Genomic DNA, 25,458 nt, shown 5'->3' on the forward strand with positions numbered 1-25,458 from the left:
TCTCTACGACTGACATCGGGTATTCCCGAGTCACAAGGCACCGAAAGATCCTGGCGTGACGAAACAAATGAACGTGTGATACACAGCATGTTGCCAAACGTACTGTAAAACGTGGGGGGGGGGGGGAGTTGATCAGCGCCGTTACTGGATAGAAGTTGTACAATAATACACAAACAAGCCAATAAAAAAAAGTTGTAACGGGAGATCGATGTTACGTCTACAGCTTTCACTTCGCAACTGAGGTTGTTGGCATTCAACGAGGCACACACTCCCCGAAGCGATTGGTGGACCGATAAAGCTATGTGGCAAAAAGTAGCTCAGCCGCCAGTTGGGCCTGCGATCAGTGTAGAACAAGGCGGCCCACAGGGAGAGAGACTTATCCTAAAATATGTATCGAAATCCAAATGGTCAAGTATATACTAATATAATAAAAACACTGTTGCATGCAAACTGATTATATTATGTACCAGTTTATATAATGATACACTTTCCACAGTAGTAAACACTCTCTGCAAGTTTATACTACAATATTAAAACGTCAACAATAGATAAATGTCTTGGATGTTGGTGACTTATTGTCAAGCTTTGATTGTTATGTCGCATGGACCAGAATACTGTGGAAGAATTCGTAGGAAGGAACTCATAGGCTTTCGTCCTCAAATTGCTTGTTAATTTCTTCCAAAGCGTCCTTTATGACACCAGCATTCTCTTCTGTCCATTGAACACTCACCTTGGCTCTTGACAGCTCTTCGACAATCTCTTCTTCTGCAGAACCAAATTCTCCTTTGTGATCGTCGTAAAGTTTCTTCGCCTGCAGACAAAGTAAGGTATAATTAGGAACTGGAACATATCTATTATACACAGCCCTGTTTTAGGCTGGGCGCCCCCAGTAATAGGAATATGAAAGATACTTATTATGATAATATGATTTGCTGCGATCTTGGGTGGAATAAAAACGTTCCTACTGTGAGCCACTAGCCCCACCCTGATTCAAGTCCCTATCTTTACCATGATTCAGGACAGTTTTGAATCCAGATACGTTCCTCCAGAAGGGATACCAAACTTCACGGGGAGGGAAGGTCAGGGGCAGCGAATTGTAACATTAATAAAATCAACACTAATATTTCAAAATTACTCTTACTTCTGACATGTAATTAAATTACGTTTAAATTTAGATAAGCCTGCACAAGCACGTCACCACCATACCACACCAAATTGTTCATTGGCTAACCGTTGAAATATCTGCAAGAAGTTGACATTCCCTGCGACAATTGAAATTCACATTACAGCATCCCTGCATGTGCATATGATTGATTTTCCGTGAAAATGAATATTTATTACATATTCCTAGTTAGCAGACCGAACAATGTTAAAATGTATTCATTCTTTTGACTTTTAATTATAAGTTTTTTATGGCGAAAAAGTCACAAAAAGTACGTTCTACGTTAAATTAAAGTGGATGAAAAAAAAGGTGAACATGATTGCCAAATTTCTAAACTACTGTCCGAATGCTCTGCCACGTTATTGATTTTTTTGGGAAGTGGGGGACTTATCCCCCTCCCCTCGGTCCACCTCGTGAATTCACCACTGATTCAGGAACAATTAATTTCGAAGCAACCACGAGATATTTCTTTCTTTCTGGTCTAATTCAAATTTGTTCTAAGTCATTTTATGTTTAGATAGGCTAATAGGAACTGAAGTGGGATCCGAGCCACTGCGCAATCTGCCTCCATCGGGGATCGAACACTGCACGCATTAATTACAAGGCAACAGTGTTTCGATCGGAAAGAAATATTAAATGTAATTTTACCTCTGAGTTAAAAGATAATAATAATAATTCTTAGGATTTGAAATTTCCTCATACTAAGTTACTGATGATTGTTCCTAACATTTTTGATGCATGCCAATTGCATTTAGATTTATTCTAGGATGTTTACTTCTCTAGCTAGAAAAAGGTCCCAGTACGCTTTGAACGCCCCTTAACTTCAAAGAAAGTTCAGGAAGATCAGTTTCCCTCTGACAACCATATGTCAAGTCCATGTCGAGCCCAAACTATCCTACCCTCAAACCTTTTTCACCAATAGCGTTCGTTTAAGGCACTGTCAACGTGCCAATTCAGTTTCTCTATAAATTCCTTAACATGAAGTTGCAGTTGCATTATCTTTGCTCGGTTGTGTTGTGCTTTTTTCTACAATGTGGAGGCCTTGAGAGTATAACGCCGCAGTGAATGAATGGATGTCAAAACACTGTAAGTAAAAGTGACAACAGCACTTTTCAGAAGAAAAAAACACAAATGGGGTCTCTCCGAATGCCTAGTAGTAAAGCCTTGTAATAAAGGGTTTGTGAACGCACGTAGTGGTTCGGTTTCACTTTAAGCTCTAGGTTCTGTCTCGATTAGCCTATATGAGCAAAAATTGGCTTAATAACAAATTCATATTAAAACCTTACCATCAACTTTGCCGATCATTCTGCAGGTGAAGTATATAATCCTGAAATGTTATGTCATCATGCATACAACATGCTTTCTCTTAACTGTAGGGTAAACTAGAATCATTTATGGCGCTTACCGTACACCTAATGCTTTGAAAGCAAAACAACGGATATACCCAGATAGCACAAAAGATCTTGAGAAGCTTGATGTAGCTTGCTTGTAGCTTCTCAAAGCCAGTTCAATATTAACAGTTTAATAATATATTAACAGTGATATTAACATGATGCAAACTTGTTTCAATGATGCAGTTTTCGGTGACAAGCTTGCTTGACAGGTGGTAACTAGTTGGCTTGATTCAAACATGTTGTAAGCTTACAGCAAGCTTGTTCGCTTTACATGAAAAGCTTATTTGAAGCTTGAAGCAAGCTTACTGTGCTATCTGGGTAGGGAAGTGTTCAATGACAATCAACAAATGGGGAGAATGTAATATTAATCTAAAAGAAAAAGAAACTGAAAACATTCATACCTTCTGCAGATATTCCTCTGTATTGATACGCACAATGGAATTTTTAAACATATCTATCCACAATGTAGGGTGGTCAGCATCCCTAGCAAAGAATAACACGAATCAGTGAGTTCATATTGACTGCAGGCTGCGCGGCATGTCGCGGATGCCGCCTTTTTCGACTCGTGACGTCCCGCTTATTTTTAAGCAAAAATATTTAGCATGCATGCATATATATATATATACTCTATGTGATCAAAAGTATCCGGACACCCACCTGAAAATTAGGTACAAGTTTGGGTAACCCTCCATCGGCAACACTGGCAGTCAATACAGTGTTGGCCCACCCTTAGCCTTGATGACAGCGTTCACTTTCACAGGCCTACTTTAAATCAGGTGCCAGAAGGTTTCACGAGGAATGGCAGCCCATTCCTCGCAGAGCGCCAAAATGAAAAGAGGTACTGGTGTGGACCGGTGTGCTCAAGCACGAAGTCGGTAATCCAAAACATCCGAGAGATGTTCTATGGAAAACAAATCAGGACTCTGCGCAAGCCAGTCCATTAGTGGGACGTTGTTGTCGTCAAACCACTCCCCCACAAGCCCTGGCGTATGGACGGGTGCTCGGTCGTGTTGAAAGACACAAAGGTCATCCCCGAACTGGTCTTCGATGGTAGGCAGCATGAAAGCTGTTAAAATGCCAACGTAAGCTTGTGCTCTGACATTGCCATGTAAAGCAACAAGGGGGCCAAGCCCCCTCCAGCAGAAACATGACCACACTCTAACCCCGCCACCTCCGAATTTCACTGTCGGCACTATACAGGCTGGTAGATGTCTTCACCAGGCTTTCTCAACACACACACCCTACCATCGGATAGCCACATTGTGTACTGTGATTCATCACTTGTAAGGATCCGCCCTGGATCGTACTTGGTTCGATGGGTCTATTGAGCCTCGGCTTCACACTCAATATCTCTTCGGGGCTTGAGTCTCCTCGGCTCAAGGTTCGGGTTATTCCGGCTGCTTCAATCCTCGATGTAAGGTCCCTCGTAATTCTAGGTCAAAGGTTCTCAATGTACTTATAGATCTTGACCAAGATTCTATAAGCAATCAACAATCCTTTTCCCACTAGGTTCTGTCGATATTCAGTTAAGTATCCAACTTCCTTTGTCTCTTTTCAGCCTCTGACCAGAGAACTGAAAATTAATCCGTGACCACAGAATAAGAAAAAGGTGTTCCCTGACCAGGGACACAAACGTTGACTACTAACAGTCTATCGACCGATCCCTAATTCCGGTATATCCTAAGACAATCGCAATCCTCTCAATTATATCTCCTGACCAGGAGCATAGAACTGGGAGAACATAAGCCTTCTGACCAGAAGAGCTAAGTAATTGTCCTAAGGTAATCCAGAATAATCTAACTCCTAGTAGCGACGTGGAAGTAAGCGCAGAAATACGGGTATGAAAAGAAAAGACGGTAATACAAGTTCCGTATTTATCTGGAATACGAATACAACAAGGCCACGGGCCACCGAGCTTTGTTGCTTATATAGGATTTGTCGGTGCCGTGAAGGATTTACCAACTTTTATCTTTACTTCAATTTTACATTACAATAAAATACATATTAATAAAATATCCAAGCGGAACATAATTAGCTACATAGAAAAATTATTAATTTTACCCTTTTGTGAATATTAAATATGCAATATAATTTTTAATTGTTACACTCAGCATTTAATTTGACTAGGGAGTATGGCTTCTTCCAACTCCCCTCTCTCCCTGCAACGGCCTAACGAAAAGACAACAAAGAAAAGAAAGAAAGTTTACAACGTTAAAATGTTAAGCAAAATTTCTTTAAATACAGGTTTTGTCTTGCGCGGGCATAACTTTCGTTTACCTTAACATAACTAAATTCTGATTACACCGTCTTGCAGTAAAAGAATCAGGGATTAATATGATATTAGTTAAATTATTGTCCGCCAAGGGACAAGACTGATATAGCGTGGGGAAGACAGCCTAATCTTTCGTCTTTTCCCCGGTTTCAACGTTTACATAAAGTTGAGTCTGCCTGGCTTCTACACAATAGCGATTGCTTTCTCGCATTGTTGTCCCCGATAATGAAATTCCAGCTCAGGTTGCTGGCAGAAAGAAACAAACTCTTTGAACTTATATTTAACATCTGGATGTATAGTCTATATACGAGGTGGGTTCCACTTTTCTTGGTAATTAACCATTAACACCCAAAAATTATAAATACCAAAGAAAGGAAAATATTAAGTTTATATACATATTTGTAACGTGGACACTGCTACACGTTACACACTTCACACAACGGTTTTCCACTGTTCTATGGTCCAGTTTCGACGCTCCTTGCACCACACGAAGCGGCGTTAGGCATTTGTCTGTGTGATGTTTGACTTATGGGCAGCTGCTCGGCCATGGAAATCAAGTTGCCGCACCTTGCGCCAAACAGTAATGGTGGTTGGAGTAGATCCTGATGCAGTTCGGAATTCCTGTGTGATGGTGGCGATGGATGATTGCCGATAATGCTCTACGAACCTCTTCAACACTCGATGGTCTCTGGAGGTCAACATGGGAGGTTAGCCTGCACGCTTTTGGGTTGTACACGTCCCTTCACTATAACATTGGAAACAGTGGACAGAGGGATGTTTTGGAGGGTGGAAATCTCACACACAGACTTCCTACACAAGTAGCACCAAACTAACTGATCACGTTGAAAGTTACTCAGACCATCCCATACTGCTGTCGCACACTGTCTGCAGACTACTCAGTTAGCTGCCTATGTGTTCCACGAGGTAGATGGCAGTACGGTGTCGCCCTCTATGATAAACACACGTTTCGCGGTGTGTCCGGATTCTTTTGATCACATAGAGTATATATATATATATTACATAACGAGTATTAACCTGTATATAAGAGTTGTTCAAAGTGGTGGCCAACTGCATTCTCGGCACTTTCTGATGACATTTTGTAACATGCAAAAGTTCCTCTTTAGTAATTCTTGCAAGTTCTGTTCGTACGTACATTGTCTTTCAGTTTATATATAATGTGGAGATTGTTTCTATAGACTCTACTTTTAGAGGTTCCCCACAAATAATAGTCACTTAGTTCCGCTCTCAGTGCTGTAGAAACACTGCCTGGGTAAATTTCACCCAACTCGCGGTAATATGTTTCAGTTTGATATTCCAATGTGTTATTCTTTTCCTCGTCTCATCAAATGTGTGATTCAATTCAAATGTTAAAAATTAATAATGTGATATTAATCAATGAAGGTATTACTAATTACATGCCTTAAAACAATTACAATTCGGACTTGAGAAGTATTTATTTATCTGGGTATTTTTACCCAGGTCGTTTTCTTACGTTATGGCAGAAAACGCTCTTCTTACCGTCTTTTCTCTATCAATTTTTCTAAACTTGATATTTGCGTAGTGAAATGAAAATGTTCAAACTTAATAAACTTAGGCAATTCCTTGAATATATTATTATTTATATGCTTCGAAACAAGTAAAATTCGGACTTAAGAACCAATTCTCTTCTGAATATTTTTTATCCAGCACACGTCCGGCAGGGGTTAACAATGGCAAGAAAACAACTTGCAAACAGAAGAAATACGTCAATCAAAATATCATCAAAAGATTCCGGAAATGTGTGAATGCAATTGGCCACCACTTTGAACAACTCTCATAACACAGGTTAGTACTCGTTATGTAACATAAATATGCATACTAAATATGTGGGATGTCACGGGTCGAAAATGCCGGCATCCGCGACATGTCACACTGTCTGCAGTCATGTGCTATCTCGTCCCAAAACCAAAATGAATGATTGAACCGAAAACTAATCATATTTTCGAAGTATGTTAAAGCACGAAACTTAATAATACAAAAAAGGTGTCATTATGTATCACAGTTTTATGTAATAAGCGATTAATAAGAGCCCCCCTGGCTTTCGCAACTCGCTGTACCATTGTACCAAGCTAGTTATAGATTTCTGTGTTCGGGGCAAAAATATAATCCGTTCCCCCCGTACTTTGGTCAAATGTTATCATTATCCGTGTACGCTGTCTTATTTTAAAATACCATTCGAAAATAGTAAATCGAAGCTAGCGGTTCCAGGTTCGAAACCTGATCTGACATCGGTATATCATTGTTTTTATCCTATCTTCATTTCCTTATCGTTTGCGATTAATTCAAGAATTATATGACATACACAATAACAAAAACAGAAAATAGAAGTACAACGCAGAACGTCGTAGTGGAATTTTGAAATAATTTTACTTTGCCGGTTGGTCATGTGAGTACTCGAAAATTAATGTCCTAAAAAAGAGTAATTGGCTGTTTTCTTTTATAACTGTAGTTGTTTTTCTTCTCCATATATTACATTTTTGAGCATTTATATGAAAACAGTCCGTGGAATTTAAGAATATATCTATGACTGCGCACCCTTCTTAAATCTCCAAAAGTACCATTATACAAGTGCAGACATTATGCTAAGTTGACCGTGACTGGACCAGAAAATATGTTTCTATACAAACCGCTTAATACTGTAAATAACATAATTCTTCTTCTCCTTTCATATGACCAGTGGCGGATTAAGCTTCCTCGCCGCCCCTAGGCACAAACGTAATGTGCGCCCTTCTCAAAAGAAAAGTAGTAACTTATTTGCACTGACCCAGTACGTAAGTTCCGTCTGAACATGTGATTGAAAATGGTTCCCCAAGGTCCCAACAGATTTCTGCCTCGTTAAGATTGCCAACTCGCAGTTTTTGTGTTCTTCAGAATTTTCGTGTGATGCTAGAATATTTGAAATGTTTTTCCAGTCTGAAATGCCGTGAGTTGCGATGTTTGTCTTGCCCTTGAACAACCTGCATGATGCACAATAAACGGCACCAGTGCTGCACGAATATACCAAATAATTCCGCAAAATTGATTCTCCATTTACAAGTTTACGAAAAAAACACTATTATTTAAAAAATCTTGTCTTACCTGCTATGAGTCTTTGCGATTTAGAAAAATCGTTTTCAGCATTCTGATTAATTCCACGTCTTAGAAGAATGTCAATTGTAGACTCATTCAGACACCACTCGGCAGGATCGTCACTAACGAAATTTGCACTCTCACTGTCACAATCAGGAACTCCTACGAACTGAGGGGACACTGTCTCAGGTTCACTTTCTTCCTCCACTAAACCCACAGTATTTTCGACATTTTGCGTTTCACAGAGTTCACTCGATGTAGCCGCTTCCACTTCAATTTTTGGACTGTTTTCGGAAATCACTTGTTCCTTTCGCCTTAAAAACGTGTCCACTGTACCAAGCTTTTTCTGTAAGGTTGCTTCTCTTTCACGCTTTTCGTTTGCAAGTTTACGATAAGCCGCCCCACTTAACTTTGTTCGCTTCATGCTGCCTGCTGCATAAAAAAAGAAAAAACGCCAAATCGCCAATTTCTTTCGTATGAAGCGAAAGTGTTGCAAACCGTTGATTTGAAACATTGGTTTCATAGGTGTAAATTGTCACTGTGTACGTAAGACACTTTTTATTATTCTTGATATTCTGGAAAAAAGATTTGCCGCCCCCAAGAGTTGCCGCCCCTAGGCACGTGCCTAGTGGGCCTAATTGGTAATCCGCCACTGCATATGACCCTATCAACGTTTATATCCTGTTGAGTTTGGTCAGCGTTTCTGTGATTGTAGTAGTTCTTGTGTATTCGGTAGATTAGATTGTCTTATTTCACCAGTAACACAGATTGAAATCAATTATATAAACAATATCTTAAACAATGATTGGGTGTGACACCTTGATGCACCTGCACTACACCAAGTGTCAAAAAGTGCAGCGAACTCGACACGGACTGTTTGTTTGATTTGAATGTTTCTTTGTTTTGCACCTGTACATTTTTTGTTCGTAACAATCAATTGGGTATCAATCTTTTTTTTTTAATAATTGTTTTTGATCACACACTCAAACATAATGTAACTTTTATCTTGTATTAATACTAATCTATTTTTGACACATGATAGTCATTCTTCTCTGAAAAAAATACTCCAGCCTATTTTTCACTACAGCATAAATCTTAAGCAATAAAAATGTAATGTAATGTTAAGGAAAACGGTTATTTAAAATACCAAGCACTGGAGAAATAGGGGCGCAAAGTACCTCCTCCAATTTTTGGATAGGGTTATTGTATCCCCAAATATCCTTCAATCAGAATTGTATAAATTGCAATCCTTCAAAAAATTTTGATGAGCAGAAGATACTGTCGTTCAGTGGATCTCGTTTTTGGTAGCTAAACACACAATCAAAAAGATTATAATATCTACGTTATCTCCCTATCCAAAAGAATTAAAACTATCGTGAATCAATTATAAATACTCCATTTTGGTAATAGCGTATCATGCCAAATACGTGACGCGAACCTCGGACCCCTGGAGTCATAACTCGATAGTCTAATCACTTTATAAGGAGGCCCGGTCGAAGCAGCTGGAAACAGCTTCCTACAAGCACACACCGGCAATCGGCAATCTACAGCGGATGAAAAATCCGCTGACACGAAATCGTATGAAACAAGAATAAGTAAACGCAGTGTTATGCTTAAAGCACCGTTTGCGACAAACGCGGACGATCGAAATTCGAATCCACCATAAATAGCTCGAGGGATTATTTCTCAGCCAGTTGTACTCAGAACTGTTCGTGCCTCCACGTTATTGGCTGATTATCGATTGATACGTAAAGCGTTACCGCGGGGACTGGTGCGTTATTGAAGTGGCATTTCAGGGACCGTGTCGTCAGATCTAGATCTACAGGTAAACGAACATTCCTTTATTCCCCTTTCTATTGTTCTTACAACCCTGCGGCCGGGCCTCGTGGCGGAGTGGTTAGCTCATAGCGCTACGAAGCCAGGGGTACTGGGTTTGAATCCAGGCATGGGCATGAATGTTTGTGAGTGTCTATTCATCAATTTCATTATGTCATCAATCATCCCCATCTTCGCAAATTAGCCAAAAGTGGCACAAAAAGCGAAGTAAATAAAAGCAAATGAATTAACAATCAATCTTAAAACCCTGCCAGACCAGTCATCCCCGAAGTGTTAATATCGAATGTTTAAGTGTTGTTCTTATTCCACAGGTGCGAGCCCCTTTGCTTGGGTTAGTGTTCCATCATTTATCTGGGATATCACCTTAACCCTCTTGCAAAGCGAGCGAGTCGCTTCCGGCTGCCATAGCCATAGATAAAGATTCCCTAAATCTACCTTAGATTTTGTAAGATAGTTACTTACTCAATTTGTACTCTCTCTAGGAAATCTTGATAAGGAAGTAAAAGCTGTTCAACATGAGTGAAAAACAATTGAATGAAAGCCAGAGCTTCGTCTGTCCATGTCTAGTTCGCTGCACTTTTTGACAGTAGGTGTAGTGCTGGTGTATCCAGGTGTCACGCTAGTGCAATGAAACGACATTCAACCAAGTAGACGCATGGAGGTGTTCAAGTTCACAAGATTCAACAAATGCCTGTCTGCTGCCTTAAATGTTCATTTGATTAGTTAGCACACACCACGTGACTATACACCACACAGCTTTAGAACGTAGTGCAAACGGTGCAGACACAAGATGCCCTACTTGATACGAAATCCACGAAATAGAATAGTTGGTGTTGCACCTTGTAACGTGTAATCAACTAGATGTGTGGGAACAGAGAGAGCCAAAAAGTGCAGGGAGCGGGAAGGGGTTTCTGTTACGAAAATAGATTTGAAAAGGTTTTTAAAACAAATATTTGCATAAAGGAGATATCTAGAAATAGAAAAGATACAGGGTGATTCACAAGTAGTAATCATGTTTCAGCAGTTGCTTCACCTGAGAAAAATATTCATCTACAAGTACCTTAATGCATCAAGAAAATCTGTAAATATTGAACTCTTACTTACAGTGATTTCCATTCGTTAAGATTGGAAATGAGATGATTCAGCATGTTGTTCCTACCGAAAGAATTACCATTCAAATAATAAAACACCCATCTAATAGCTTGACGGATGGAAATTCCTTCTTTCTTGGCCAATATATGATCCAGTACTCTGCAAAAATTAAAAGTAATTTTAGATAGCTTAGCTATGAAGTCATATCAGATCATTTCAATTAAATTACTTGCTGTGAATTCAGTAAACAACCAAATTATATGGAAAAACAACCATCAATATGTCATCAAGTTATAAATTTCTTCCTAAGGATTGAGGTATGTTTGCTTCGAAGATTGTAAAAGTAACTAAGTTTCTTGAACCAACAATTTAACTTTTGCCTCAGACTTATTTATTGATAATGCCTTGTTTCAATTACTTTGATTTTCTGAAGTTCACTTTATTCAGGTAATGCAAGTCAATTTTCCATTCATAATGTTCCCCTCTCGTCTAATATGAAATATTTAAGATTAAACTACACAAGAATAAGCAAATTCATATATTACTACAATATTGCCCGAGTGTTTTAACACAGAGAATCCCTTGTATTAAAAAAGGAACAAAGCTTTTGAGAATCAAATGCTAAGATTCGTGTTTGGACTTGAATGAGATTAACCATAACACCGCACGCACTTTCTAGCAGTGAGAGCCCACAGTTTCCACGGTTAAAAGGTCATTGCTGTTTGCGGTGTTTCCACGTTCTACGTACATATTTACTTGATTGAATAAACATTTGTTAAAAATTGGTTTCTCAAGTATGAATTGACAATGATAATGGATTTTAAAAAACAGAAACAATGAGCTTTAAAACAAGACCAATATTGTTGTAGGACTATCCAATACTGAAGAATAAGTATTTGAAGGATTGATAAGAACAACACAAATTTTAAAAGTGTTAAGAATTATGTCAAGAACATTTCTGCCTGTACCGTACTAGAATTGCACACAGATTGGACCACCCGTTTTTTATTTATAGAATTTCAAAAAGAGCGATCAATTGCAACACTTAAAAAAAAACACTTTTTGTTCTCACGACGATTACAAATAGAAGGCATCCTTGAAATAAATTTGGTTAGCATAGATTAACGCATAATTGAATAAGCTAAATTTTAACCTAACTCGTTTTTATGTAGGTCTACTGGTTAATTTCTAATTTGAGTCCAAACTCGAGTATCAATCATTTTTAATCCGAAAGTAAGAAGGATTCTATCTTATGATGTTCAAATAATTTATTCTGTTTGTTGGGATATAACTATATCATTACTTTCAATAATATTTACTCGTGCTTCTCTTGCTAAATAACCAATGGAGATCATGAATTACCTCGTAACGTTTTGATCTGTGATAACCCAATTCCCGCTCTAGACGAAGGCATTTTCCTTGGCTTTTTTCTTAACATTTTCTTAATTCTACCGTGTAAAGTGAAATCTTATATCATTTTGTTGCCATAGCATATTCCAAGACATTTTCATAGATAGAATCGGTTCTAATTTTCTTAGCATTTGGAATACCATAACCAATCAGAATGCGAGTTCTAGGTCACGAGTTTAGATGTAATGGCGGCCGAAAGATATGCCGAAGACAATGGATCACTTCACATTTTTGAAAGCCAATAACTATACAACAGAATGGAAAAACATTTAAAACGTAACCATTTTAGGTACAAATCAATGGCGTTTCTTAAATATGTAGTTTTTAGCAGTACACGTACAGAAGAATAAATATTTTTTTCAATTGTGAACACCGGCCACTGGCAGAAATATCTCAATATATAGGTGAAATTTATGGTTACTTAACGCCAAAAGAAAATATGAATGGTTTCACTTTGTTTACACGGTATCTTGTAAATTAAATAATCATTCCTCTTATAAATTACATCTATTCGTCTTTAAATTTATTAGTTATTAAGTGAATGCCGCGTAACTCGTATGCCTTTCGTACTGAAGAGTATCCAATGTTTTCTGCACGCTTCGCATCGCATTTGCAAACGGAAATGTTACATGAAATGCTACCGTGTAAAGCATTGTCTGTCATAAAAAATGCTATAAGATTTTTGAAAGCATTTATGCTAGCAAATATGCAAAGAAAGGCTCCGTCTAAATCGGATTTAAGTTAAAACCTTCAGCGAGTTATGCAGAGTTAAATCCATTACTCACCTCTGAACCTTATAATCGTCCCTACCACAGGAAGCCAGCGTCGAAAGGAAGTAGTCTCTGCTCTCAAAGTCGTAAGAGCTGGGCAGGTTGAGATACCTCTCGAACAGGAAATCCCACTCTTCTCTTGATGCAAAATTTGAAATGCGGCAAAAGGTAATTCTAGAGATGCTAGGGGAAGAAAGCAGAATCCGTAATCGACATTGGAAGAAAAGTGAAACTACTATGCTATAGACGGTGCGATTAATATTTAAATGTATTGAATAATATCATGCTTATTGTTTGTGAACCATGGAACAGTTCTTTTCCACCACTGTTCATATCTATATTTCATTTCTAATTATTTTCTAATATCATTCAAGAATTCTATCATTTCTTCATATTCCTACGTTTTCCAGCATTTCTCTGATTTCGCAGCAACTTCTTGCCAGTATTGCTGTAAGATTCCCCCTCGCAAACCCTAAATCGCCACACATGGCCCATGACGGATTCGCCCCGAGTCTAGCCTCGCATCGCAGCCATCTTTACTTCTGAAATCCCTATGTCTTTACACTAAACGTTCTTGCGAATATCTTAAATCTGGCAACTATCGGCTAACCTAGCTCTCTCTTCTATTCATCTTTCCACTAATGGCCCAGAGGCAGCCACTGCTATTGTCAACTGTGTGTCTCTCTCCAGCCATTCTGGCGACACAAGTCATAAAACTCATTGTCTCACAATAACCCCTTTTATACGTCCAAATCATCTGGTCTGCATCCTCCTGTACTGGTTGCAAACTCCAAAGATGTGTCACTAGAATTATAGTAATATAATAATATGGTTGGATACTTTGCTTTGGTGTGGCGGGAATATATTGCCTGAAGTCATAGGAGGTTTGACATCACTGCAAACTGTCCTTTGCTGCTTGTAACTTTTCCCTCCAAATTTCAACCAATAGAATTCAAAAAGTCAACTCAATTTCGGCATAACCATAACATTCTAAATTTTGTGGAGACAGTTTTTGGCTCGAGTACGGTGAAGGACGGAGGTGTCGAATACCATCGAGATCCGTCGGTGACCACTAAGCAGTACCGAGTGTAAGAGATATTATGGTGGACAGTGTTAAGATACCTAAGTGTGTGAGGTGACAAAAACAAGTTGACGTCCAAGTTGCTATGCTTATTTTCAGTACAATTTTATTGTGGACAGTGTTAGGATACCTAAGTGTGTGAGGTGACAAAAACAAGTTGACGTCCAAGTTGCTATGCTTATTTTCAGTACAAGTTTATTGTGCGGACAGTGTTATAAAATACATAAGTGTGAGCAAGGAACTAAATGCACCAATGGATCGGTTTGACCAATGCAGAACCGGTGTTTTGATAAAGGACCACAGGACGCAAGAAAAGGAGCTTCACCACGGCAGTGTCGTCTAGGAACCCATGGAAGGGGTAAGAAAACGAAACTAAAACAACAGTGCGCCAGCCCATGTGATTCAGTAATCATCCCCTCTCGAAAATGTCAATCACAAACAACTAGAACTTTTGTATCTAAAAACTTTCTTATTTACTTATCTTCATATCAGCATTAAACTCAAGTAAAATTGTTTCCAATCTTTTTTTTTTTTTTGTTTTAAGTAATTATCTTTATTTGCAATGAAAACCTTCAGTGGTGTCCCACCCCTACCGACTAGCTAGCTGGAGGCGGACTGTGGTGATTGTTTCATTGGTATTAGGTTGTATCTACCAAAGGATTAGTTCTTAATCCTGAAGGTAGCGGCACCCTAATATCCGTGCATCATTGGCAGTGACCACTGTCCGCCGATGCAATGGAAGAGACCATTGCATCCAAGGATGTTGAATTGTACCATCGCAACCACATACCACTTTAGTATATCACTTATTTTCACCCTCACTATGAACAAAGCATATGCAAAATTAAGTTGAATTAAGAAACAAGGGTGATTGCAATTGATGCTCATTATTTCATTAATGATAATTTCTACACGTAAGGGGGGCGATGGGACGATGGCCTCTCCCTGAGATAATAAAAAACAAAACAAATGAAAGCAAAGGAGATCGAGAGAAACAAACGTGGTAAATGCAATCTCCCACAAAATGAACGCCGAATACCATCTTCCTTTTTCAACAACTTTTAAAACGAAGTATAAAAATGGTAATTACACATTTACTACCTCTACATACATTATTAATAATAGAGGAAATAAACGATTTCACCCGGGCATAATTGCAACACAAATGTTTTCTTTTGTGCCAGATTGTGCGGAATGGTGTAGTGAATAATACATTAAGTATCCACCATCCAAATGTTTGGGGAAAATCCGCCATCTTAGAAAATGGCAGCAAAGATTTACCTTGAAAACTAAAAACATGTAATATATCGAAAACGGTACATTGTATGTACACAAAATGTAAAAATAAATAAACTGAAAGAGCAGAAAACTTGCTAAATTATGTTTTTGTTTGATAGAGCTACCATAAATCTTAATTGAATTAGAAAGATTCAAATATTTTCTTTCATTTTTAGAATTAGCGTAAAAGTTGTTTTCTGACACAAAAAAACAGCAAATATGTAAGAAACTATGTAATGTACGTCCAAAAATTACTGAACAAAATTCATAGCTTATAAATTCCTCTAGCGATTGCTTTTTGTTTCGCGCTTTTAATGTCAAGGGTTGAGGAGATATGTAGTCTAAAGCACAGTCATGTGTTTCCCGATATTTTACGTGTTCCATTTCTTATGATATTCCCGAGAACATATTACTTTGTTTTCTTCAGTGTTTCGTTCACTTCCGTTTGTTACGTGTTGTTTTTGTTGTTCAAAAATGTATACACATAGTAGCAGCGATTAGGTGTCTGAACTAAGCAAGGGAGGGGGGAGGGCATGGACAGTTTACTTTCTATGTAGCCCACTGCAATTAGAAAGCATCGTATTGAAAATGGAATTCGGGCAGATGATTTTGGGTCACATCCACTGGTAGGCAAGGCTTAGCATTAGGAGACCATAGTGCTGGGACAAATAAAATGTGTATGGGGGTAGGGGCATTGCAATACATTGAAGTATTATGATACAGTTTTTAATCAGGCACTTTGCCATAAAGTCCATTGCAGAATTTTTTGCAGATACCTGGTGCTAACATGTTAAATTTCATCATTTCCTGTACATACGGACGTGCACTTGTAGCACAGGCAGTTATGCAGCAAAGGAGAACACATGCATAACTGGTTGAAGATGTAAACTCCACATCCCAATACGCTCGGCTTTGATGAAATTCGGAAGAATATCGATCATCCTAATGTATTGCATTAGCGTCTACTTCTGAATTGAAAAGGCCAACGATTATTGAACGTATCTCAGAAATATGTTCATTTGCAAAATGCACTTTGCTTCTTCAAGTAGCTTGAAGTGTGCTTCATTCATGTAATATGAAATGATCCCTTGGGCCTCTGGCTAAGGCTTTCCGAATTTATTTGATCTGCTTTAGTTTATATTACGTCGTTTTTCTGCAACTTTTGATTCATCACGAAGATAAGGATGGATAAATGGACAATCACAAACATATATGGACCACACAACACAAGTCTATCTGTAGCAAGTCCTGCGGCAAATAATCGAAAAAGGTGATCATCCAGGGAAACAAGCGATTTATTCACTTCCGGATATGCATTCAATACACATTGCACTATATTTGTGGGCACTCAAAGAGGTAAATCACACAAATATCATCACATTTGATCAACCAAATATATATGAACGCACAGTGTATGGTAGGCAATGAGAACTCAGATAGCCCTCTGAAGCAGCCCATATTAAGGCTGGGTGGTCTACATATCAAGATCAGTTTCCTGAGATGTGTTGCTTATCTAATTGCATGTTTAGGCCTTCAACAAATCCTTGAGATCATTTACGGAGGTAACACTGTTAAACCTACGATAACCAATGATCACCGGAAGAGGCCCTCACTTCCAAGTAGTGCACCTTGGACTGCATTTTGAAGACTACCGAGGCTATGACGCCTGGACTCAGTCAGTATAATCCTCTGTGGGACTCGTGTTGTCGTCCATATTGTCTCTTCATCCGTCTCACCATATCATCAGTCCTCGTGTTCGCGGTTAGTCAAAATTGACAGAAAAACGACATAATATGAACTAAAACATATCAAATCAAACCGGAAAGGCCATAGCCAGAGACACGAGGAGTAATTTCACAGTTTATGCAGCACTCTTCACTCTACTTGAAGAAGCAAAGTGCATTGCAAAGGAACATATTTCTCAGATACGTTCAATAATCGTTGGCCGAATCAATTCAGAAGTAGACGCTAATGTATGAGACGGTGTATTGACGCTTCCGGAAGATTTTGGAGAACAATAATGTTGAAGAAAGGTAGCCACACAGAAGCCATTTTGAGTGGTGCAGATGTAAAAATCGTCTTACTTAATGTGACAAATGAACGTTGTAAATTACCTAGAATGATCTAGGACACCGTTAACACGCAGGCGAACCTCCATGCAGGAGTGGTTAGAACGTGCTCAGACGTTTATCCGTTGAGTCGACTCCTTTCAATCATGAATCGGGCAATTGACAACATGTTGTTTTTCGATATTTCCGTTTGTGGCATTGTAAGACTAACAGAATTGGAGACTTGATGACGTCATTCCTGAGGTGTATGGTACAATCAGATCATTGTTTCACGCACGTGAGTAAACTTTTATTTGTTATTATGAGTAAGAAATATTTTTTACAGATAGGGCATGTGACTAATATTTGTTAATGCTCAATTTAATGTGTCCACATATGATTTTGTGAAATTCATGTATTTTGGGGAAGCTAGATTTTTTAAAAATCTGTTGTCGTTATTTGCCAACATTGTGAGTAGTGTGTTAAGATTATAAAGCAATGCGTTCGTGAGCCAATAGTGTTACAAGATATTTGGTACACGTAAATGTACACAACTTAAGGTTTTCAGTGGCTTTTTGTGTATTTTAAGTTATTTTTTATCCAAATGTATGTAGTGGCGTACCCAGGGATTGGTGCTAAGGGTTAACACCCCTTTCTTTAAAAAGAAGTAATTAAAAGGAACTAAAACTTAAGAAGAACTATGAAACTCTTGGGCAAGTCAATGTTTGCGTGCTGACGTAGGAGTGTGTATGTGAGGGGGAAGCCTTGGCGAGTGTGCGAGGGGGAGACGGACGTGGCGTTTGTGAATGCTATTCATATCTGTTTCTAATTTTCATTAGCTGTTATATTTTACCATTTATGAAGGTAAGGAATTACATAAAGTTTCTCCTCTATTGCAGGGACGTGATGTAATTGCCACGAGAACTGAATGACAGTCAGTGATTTATCCACACAACATGGATGACAAAGGAGTAGAGCTCTTTGATTGAAGGTGTTGACAAAATGGACTTCATTTTATTCTTGGTAAAGAATATTTCTCAAGTCATGAAGTGAACCTTGGAAGTAATATTTCATTTCGTTGACTTAGTGATTTGCAGTTGGATTAAGAGAACTTAAATTATACATATAAAATAATAGCTGGAATATGAGAGAGAGATATGCTACGTGGGGGAGAATCTTGAAAAGAAATAAATGATCTTTTGAACTTCAGACGAGACATTTCAGAAGCTCTAACCATGAGGAATGATAAATAATAGGAAACAGAACAGAATTGGAAACAGATAATATTGCAACAGAAGTATATATTAATGGTATTCATATGTAGAAGGAGTACAAAACGATGAGATCGCTTGACTCACAGTGATGTCATTTGTCAACATCCGATTTTTCAACTTTGATGTCCCTTGACTCACAGTGAAGTCATTTGACAACATCCGATTTTTCAATCTATACACACACATTGTATAAAACTATATATAATATCATTTAGGAGACCGATATACTTACGAAAAATACAGAACATTTTTTTAGCAAGAAAAGAAAATTTCTGTGAGCGAAAGTCACTATGGTCTCTTAATGCTAAGCCTTGCCTACCAGTAGATTTGACCCAAAATCATCTACCCGAATTCCATTTTCAATACGATTCTTTCTAATTGCAGTAGAAAGCAAAATATCCATGTCCTTCTCCCACCCCCCACGCCGTACCCGCTCGCTCAGTTCAGACACCTGATCGCTGTTACTGTGTACATACATATTTAAACAACAGAAACAACACGTAATAAACGCAAATGAACGAAACGCTGCAGAAACAATGTATTACGTTCTCAGTAATATCAAGAAATAGAACACGTAAGATATAGGGAATCGCATGTCTCTGTTTTAAACTACATATCTCCTCAATCCCTGACACTAATGGCACGAAACAAAAAGCAATCTCTAGAGGAATTCATAAGCAATGAATTTTGTTCGGTAATTTTTGGACGTAAAATACGTAGTTTCTTACATATTTGCTGTTTTATGTGTTAGAAACCAATTTATACTCAAATTCTAAAAACGAAAGAAATCTAATTCAATTTAAATTTATGGTAGCTCTATTAAACAAAATCTATAATTTATAAACTTTTCTGCTCTTTCATTTTGGATATCTTCACTTTTTGTGTACAATCCACCGCTTTCGAGATATTACATTTTTTTAGTTTTGAAGGTGAATTTTTGCCGCCATTTTCCCCAAACATTTGGATGGTGAATTTTTAATGTATTATTCACTACACCATTCCGCACAATCTGACAAAAAAGACATTTGTGTTGCAATTATTTCCGGGTTAGGCCATTTTTTACTGTACGTTTGCTCTACTATAAGTTAAGACACAATGTTCACAAACAGAGCTAAAGACTTAAAATCTACTACAAGATTCATACTTCAGGTTTGTGCAACTTACTGACTTTTATATATATTCTTTCGGATTTCTAAATTAAAAATACAAAGTTATTTATTACTTACGTAAAATGTCTATTCACCGACAACGTTTCGGGAACCACTGTTCACTTCTTCAGGTCCTATATCTCGGCTACTACAAGGTCACAGAATATTCACCTAGTTGTTCATATCTGGCCTCGCTTCATAAAGAATTAGCCATACTTTCTATTCCCACAATCTATATAGGAGGTGGGGTAAGGAGCAAAAGTACTCACCTCACCGGCACCTCATTGTCCGGGTTCTCCGACTCCATCCACTTCTGGACTTCCTGCCTGTACTTTGCAACCTGCTCGCTGGCTCCGAATAATACCCTTATTCTTCGTACGATTCTCCTCGCCGTCTTCCTTGATGGGGAGTCCCCTTCCTGGTCCTCTTCTCCCAGTTCCTGGTAGGCTGGGTTTGTGAGGTAAATTTGGTAGTTCTGCAAGGGACACCCAAACATTATTTTAGACAATGCAGCATTTTGATGCTAGGTTTCAAATTAGCATCAAGCATAAAATATATAAATTCTTGTTATAAATAAAACACAGAAATCAAATTACGAGTTTTGTGTATTACACCATGTCCCATAATACATTTTGGAACTAACAGTGATGATGAAATGTCTTTCTTCTTTTCAAAGATTTTATCGTTAATGCATTTAAATTGTGAATGTTAAAAAAAGATGACGGTCACAATAACCTCCCCTGCTGAGCTGAATAAAATATAGCCATCATACTGTGGATCCCTCAATGATACAACTTCTTAATTATGCACATCAAAGAGTGACATAACATTCAAATTTTTAACATCCAAAACAACTTTCAATATTATAACAAATCTTTCAAAGAGTAAACATCAATTTTGAACTACATTTTTACTCTTGCACATGATTGTTAACATTCAATTTAAATGCCCAATATTATACATTCGTCGAAGCAAAATAATATTTGCAAATAATGACACATTTTGATGTTTGAGCAATAAATTAAATAAGTTACCAGCTACTCGAGCTTCACAATATTTGTTGCCGTAACCCTTCTTATGAATGGCTCCTTCAGAAGCTGCATAAACAGAATCATCTACTGAGAAGATTCAAACGACAAAATTTTACAAAATCCAAGAATTACACTGTAGTGCAAAGGTTTTATTTCTTCTGAAGGAATTTGGTATGGGAAATTCAAATCGGTAATTAGAATTTCGTTATCAGGGACAGTTGTTTAGTTATATAAGTAAATAAAGAGTCTCATTTTACTTAGATTCACCGTTCGTGATAAATGCAGGGAATTGTCAGATGAGCAGTTGGCAGCATCTGCTTCTTAGTTTCAGATATTAGCAGTTCTGTTACTAAGCTACATGATGTACCTGCAATATATTGTCAAAATACTAAGCATTGTGATTGCAGCTTTTGTTTAAGTTGATATACTTTGTCTGTCGAAATCCACCAGGTAGCTTCTGCTACATCTGTGGAGAGTTGGCCTTTTCAAGGCAGAAGAAGGGGATTCGATCTATCATGAAGAATTACTACAAACATTACCTTGGGATAGACCAATATAATCTCCACCCCAACACAAACGTTACTAAATTTAGGGAAACGTGCCTATTTTGAAACTGAGCACCTACTGACTGATCGCAACGACGTTAGTGGTTTAATGAACATTCATACGTTCTTCTCATGTTCTTCTCTCTAGCTTCTAAAGCCCAAAGGACTATGGCTGTAACAACACAAGCCTTCCATCTGTCCCCATCCTACGCAAAATCTATCCAACATTTTCCATCCTTACCGATTCCCTTTACGTCCAGAGATATTACAAGAAATCCATGGAATATAATGAGCAAAAATGGAATATAATGGGCGACTTCAAGATAGTTGCAATGATTTTGGGAATGCAACATGACTACACAACGTATCCCTGCTTCCTCTGCAAGTGGTATACCCGTGACAGAAGAAGCCCTACACAAAAAAGAATTGGTCTCAACGAAATTGACGAGCGGGAGAAAAATTATACAGCGTGTGATGTTCCTCTTCCCTCTCTTCACACCAAGCTAGGTCTTACGAAACAATTTGTAATTTGAAATCAGCACAAAATTTGCAATAGGAATCAGAACTTTTTCCTCCAGAAAAAAGAAAAAAAGTTTCTTTATGTAGAACAGTGTTCGAAACAAAAGGACATGATACTTCCTTACCACCTCAATTACTAAGTATTAATTATTGCACTTGCACTTGTGCTCTCAAAATCAAATAGGCGTGTAATTGTTTAACTACAAATAAATCCAAGTGAACAAATTCATTACCTAATTTCATAATGGCATATTTAAATCCTACCACTTTTACATGCTGTTCACCTGCGATACAAGCCAACTGAATTCCTTCCATTTGTTCCAACTTTATACTTAGCAGTAAAGAACATAAAGTGATCCAAACCTTATTATCCAACAAATTACATTGACTACCTGTGTCAATTAAACATTTAAGAAACAAGTCACTGATAGATTCAGTATATAATGCAAAGGTAACCGAAACCAAATTCTGCGTTGGTTACCATGACGACACGATTTGGTTATATGGATGGTACGAACATCGACTAAAAGTACACATGAATATGTTATGATTATTGTGACCAGTTAAGTGTAAGTATACACTACTAAACTGATATTGTCACCGTTCGGAGTTGTACCCAATGACTTTTATTTATTATACAAATGGTGCAAGAAACGGGGAACTAGACGGCATTATTTATATTGTCACAAATTCTTCGCTGTATTTCTGGTGCTTCAAGTAATGGTGCAGGAGTTCATTTATCTGTTACAGTCCACTCAGGCTCTGAGTCAATCCACTCCATCAAAAATTTAACAGGTAAAACTTGATCTTTATCAACGTCTAAATATTTAAATTTTTTAAAGTCACCGAGACAAGACTTAACATCAAAAGGTAAGGGTCTTAATTACAAGCAGGCCTTATATGGTCATTCTTTGGTAGGCAGGGCGAATTGAAACGCATTTCCTCACTTTCATTGTTTAATGTTCTCGCAGAGCTTCCACTAGTAACATTCGTTACTGTACAACATTCCTGATTTAAACTAATATCATTGCATTTCATTTCATGTCGGAAATTTCCATTCTTCCTTGCTGAAACCTCTGAGTTAGTCATAGTGGGGCCACCTTGTAATTCTCTGGAAGAATAAATTGTTAAAATTTCATCACCAGCTGCAAATATGACGCTGAAACCTGGTGCAACAACATCCTTCTGCATAATCATTGATCATGCAGTCTTACATTTCCAAAGGGTCATTGACGCATATTGAACATTACTGTACCGACGACGACGACGAAAAAAAATGCACGTCTAACTAGTCTAACTAATGGTTATTGATAATTATTTCAGCGCCATATTTCCTCCGAATTAAAGACTTTTGATATAAATATAGAAATTACGAAAAATTTGCAGAATAACGAAGCCTGTGCGACGAGAAGCAGTTTCGGTTAGAAGACACATCAACAAAGGTTGACACACAGAACATTTGTGAGGTGTGTACAAAAAACCTTGGGAGAGTTTATCATTCAAGTCGCATCAGAATTACTATTGTCAGTTCCCATTGTTATCCGTAGTAAATTTATAATGGTCCACAGACAATAATCACACTGTAATTTACACTTGACGTTCACCAGTTCTATAATGATAAACATAATAATACCTTGTAATTCTCCCATGCATTTGTACCGTCAAGGGATGAGTCAAAAGAGGCGGTAATCCTTTTCATGAACCATGCCTCTGCGTTATCCAGGTCCCACCGAAGGAAGAGCTGCAGGCGAAAGTGGTGGGCGTAGGAGAGTTCGCCTGACCTACATAGGTAGGCACTGAAGTGGATCAGCTGGGCACGAGTCAGGGCGGGGATATTCTTGAAGTTGTCGCTGTTCAAATACCGGGTGATCAGGTCCCAGTTGTCCGTGTCGTAGTTGACGTAGTAGAGACCTGGAAGATTTCAGACAATGGTGTAAAAAGAAAAAATAACCAGTACACACTTTAAAAGAATAACTCCAGTAGTTGTATTTACGGTACTATAAACCCGAGAAAGTATGAACCCCTCCTCAAGCAGATTTGCTATACTTAAAACAAGCTTAACATGAGCATATGAGCTTTTTGTTCAAGTGTGGAATCTTGTCTAATCTAAGATTTTTGTGAAAATGCCCTCGGGAATTTCCTCAGAAAGTATGACCCTCTCAGATTGATTTGTTTATACTTACAAAAGGCACTTCTGTGAGATTGTTATCCATAAATTTGTTAAAAATATGCCCCTCTTGTGGCCACACTTAAAACTGGCCATCCACACACATACACACACACACACACATATATACACACACACACATACACACATACATATTTATTTCTGGTTTAAGTTCTTGGATACCAGGTTCAATTTACATATCTAATATTAAAACAATGTAATTCTTCTAGAATTGCTCCGTGACAACAGACCCATCTATGTGCAAATGCCTGAACTCGGTGAATACTTGGGAACAAGTCCATTTTTTTCATTATGTCAACATTTTTAACTTCTTTTGCCAGTAATAGGGAAATGGTAGCAAGCATTAGACAAAGTACTTTGGAGCTGAATATTCCTTTTCTTAGACGTCGTATATTACTAAAATATTTTCAATTCACATATTTCTCATACCGCTGTATCTTGTTCTATTAGGCCTCTTCGAGAACATTGCCTATTAGGACTCTTCGAGAACATTGCCTATTAGTGAAATAATAGGACAAGCATATGGCGGTATGGGGATATGTGAATTGTTGGTTTCTTCAATTCACATAAAAGGATTGAATAGAAACTAGGATATTTTGCATTTGTTATATTCAATTTATTTGTTGTAACCTGTTCATATATAAAATCAAGCCCCGAGAAAATATAAGATCAATACTTGAACAATATGTGCGCATGACGGCCCCAAAGCGGTGGGATCGATACTTTCTGCACAGCGATCAGTTCATTTCGAGCCCAGCACCGGCGTGTCGATCAATATTTGGAGCAGCGATCCTTTACAAATTAGTTCCAGACAATTCCGCTCCCCTAAGCGTGGAGGCGCTGCGGTCGGGATTGCATGTACGCTCAGCAGAAAAACGGGATACACTCAGAAGAAAGTACTTCGGCAAAAATGTTAGAGAATAGCTCATGTTTCTGAATATACCCCTACAGTGTTTCTATTGGCTCTGTAAAACTATAAAAGCCAGGGTACAGTGCAGATTCTTCACCATTGCTGGATTGGCAGTGGAACCCACTGCTCCACCAAAGTATAGGAGACTTGAGGCATATAATTTGGCGGAATAATCCAAGTAAGGTCATATATACATATACATACAAAGCACAGTGCTGAACTCAACTGATCCAGCATAGAGTTTTGAATTTAAACCCCAAGAAATTGTATATAAATACCAAAGCCAAAACTATTAATACACGTACACACATACACACACACACAAAGCACAGTGCTGAACCCCAACTGATCCAGCATAAAGTTTTGAATTGAATCCCAAGAAATTGTATATA

At 38.0% G+C, this 25,458-nt stretch overlaps 1 protein-coding gene across 1 annotated transcript in view; it reads right to left on the reverse strand.

Moving 5' to 3' along the window:
* Window positions 1-640: 640 nt before the first annotated feature.
* LOC145987043 (aminopeptidase N-like) overlaps window positions 641-25,458 on the reverse strand; it is a 61,260-nt gene continuing 36,442 nt past the window's right edge. Inside the window, exons 3-8 of the mRNA XM_083121503.1 lie at window positions 23,602-23,879; window positions 20,143-20,348; window positions 13,060-13,227; window positions 10,877-11,023; window positions 2,958-3,039; window positions 641-811 (exon numbers count right to left, since the gene is read on the reverse strand). Of these exons, the coding sequence (XP_082977629.1) occupies window positions 641-811; window positions 2,958-3,039; window positions 10,877-11,023; window positions 13,060-13,227; window positions 20,143-20,348; window positions 23,602-23,879 (1,052 nt within the window). The remainder of the gene's footprint in view (window positions 812-2,957; window positions 3,040-10,876; window positions 11,024-13,059; window positions 13,228-20,142; window positions 20,349-23,601; window positions 23,880-25,458) is intronic.

The sequence above is a fragment of the Lepisma saccharinum genome, chromosome 4 (assembly GCF_977018435.1).
Source record: "Lepisma saccharinum chromosome 4, izLepSacc3.1, whole genome shotgun sequence".
Taxonomy (NCBI): Eukaryota; Metazoa; Arthropoda; class Insecta; order Zygentoma; family Lepismatidae; genus Lepisma; species Lepisma saccharinum.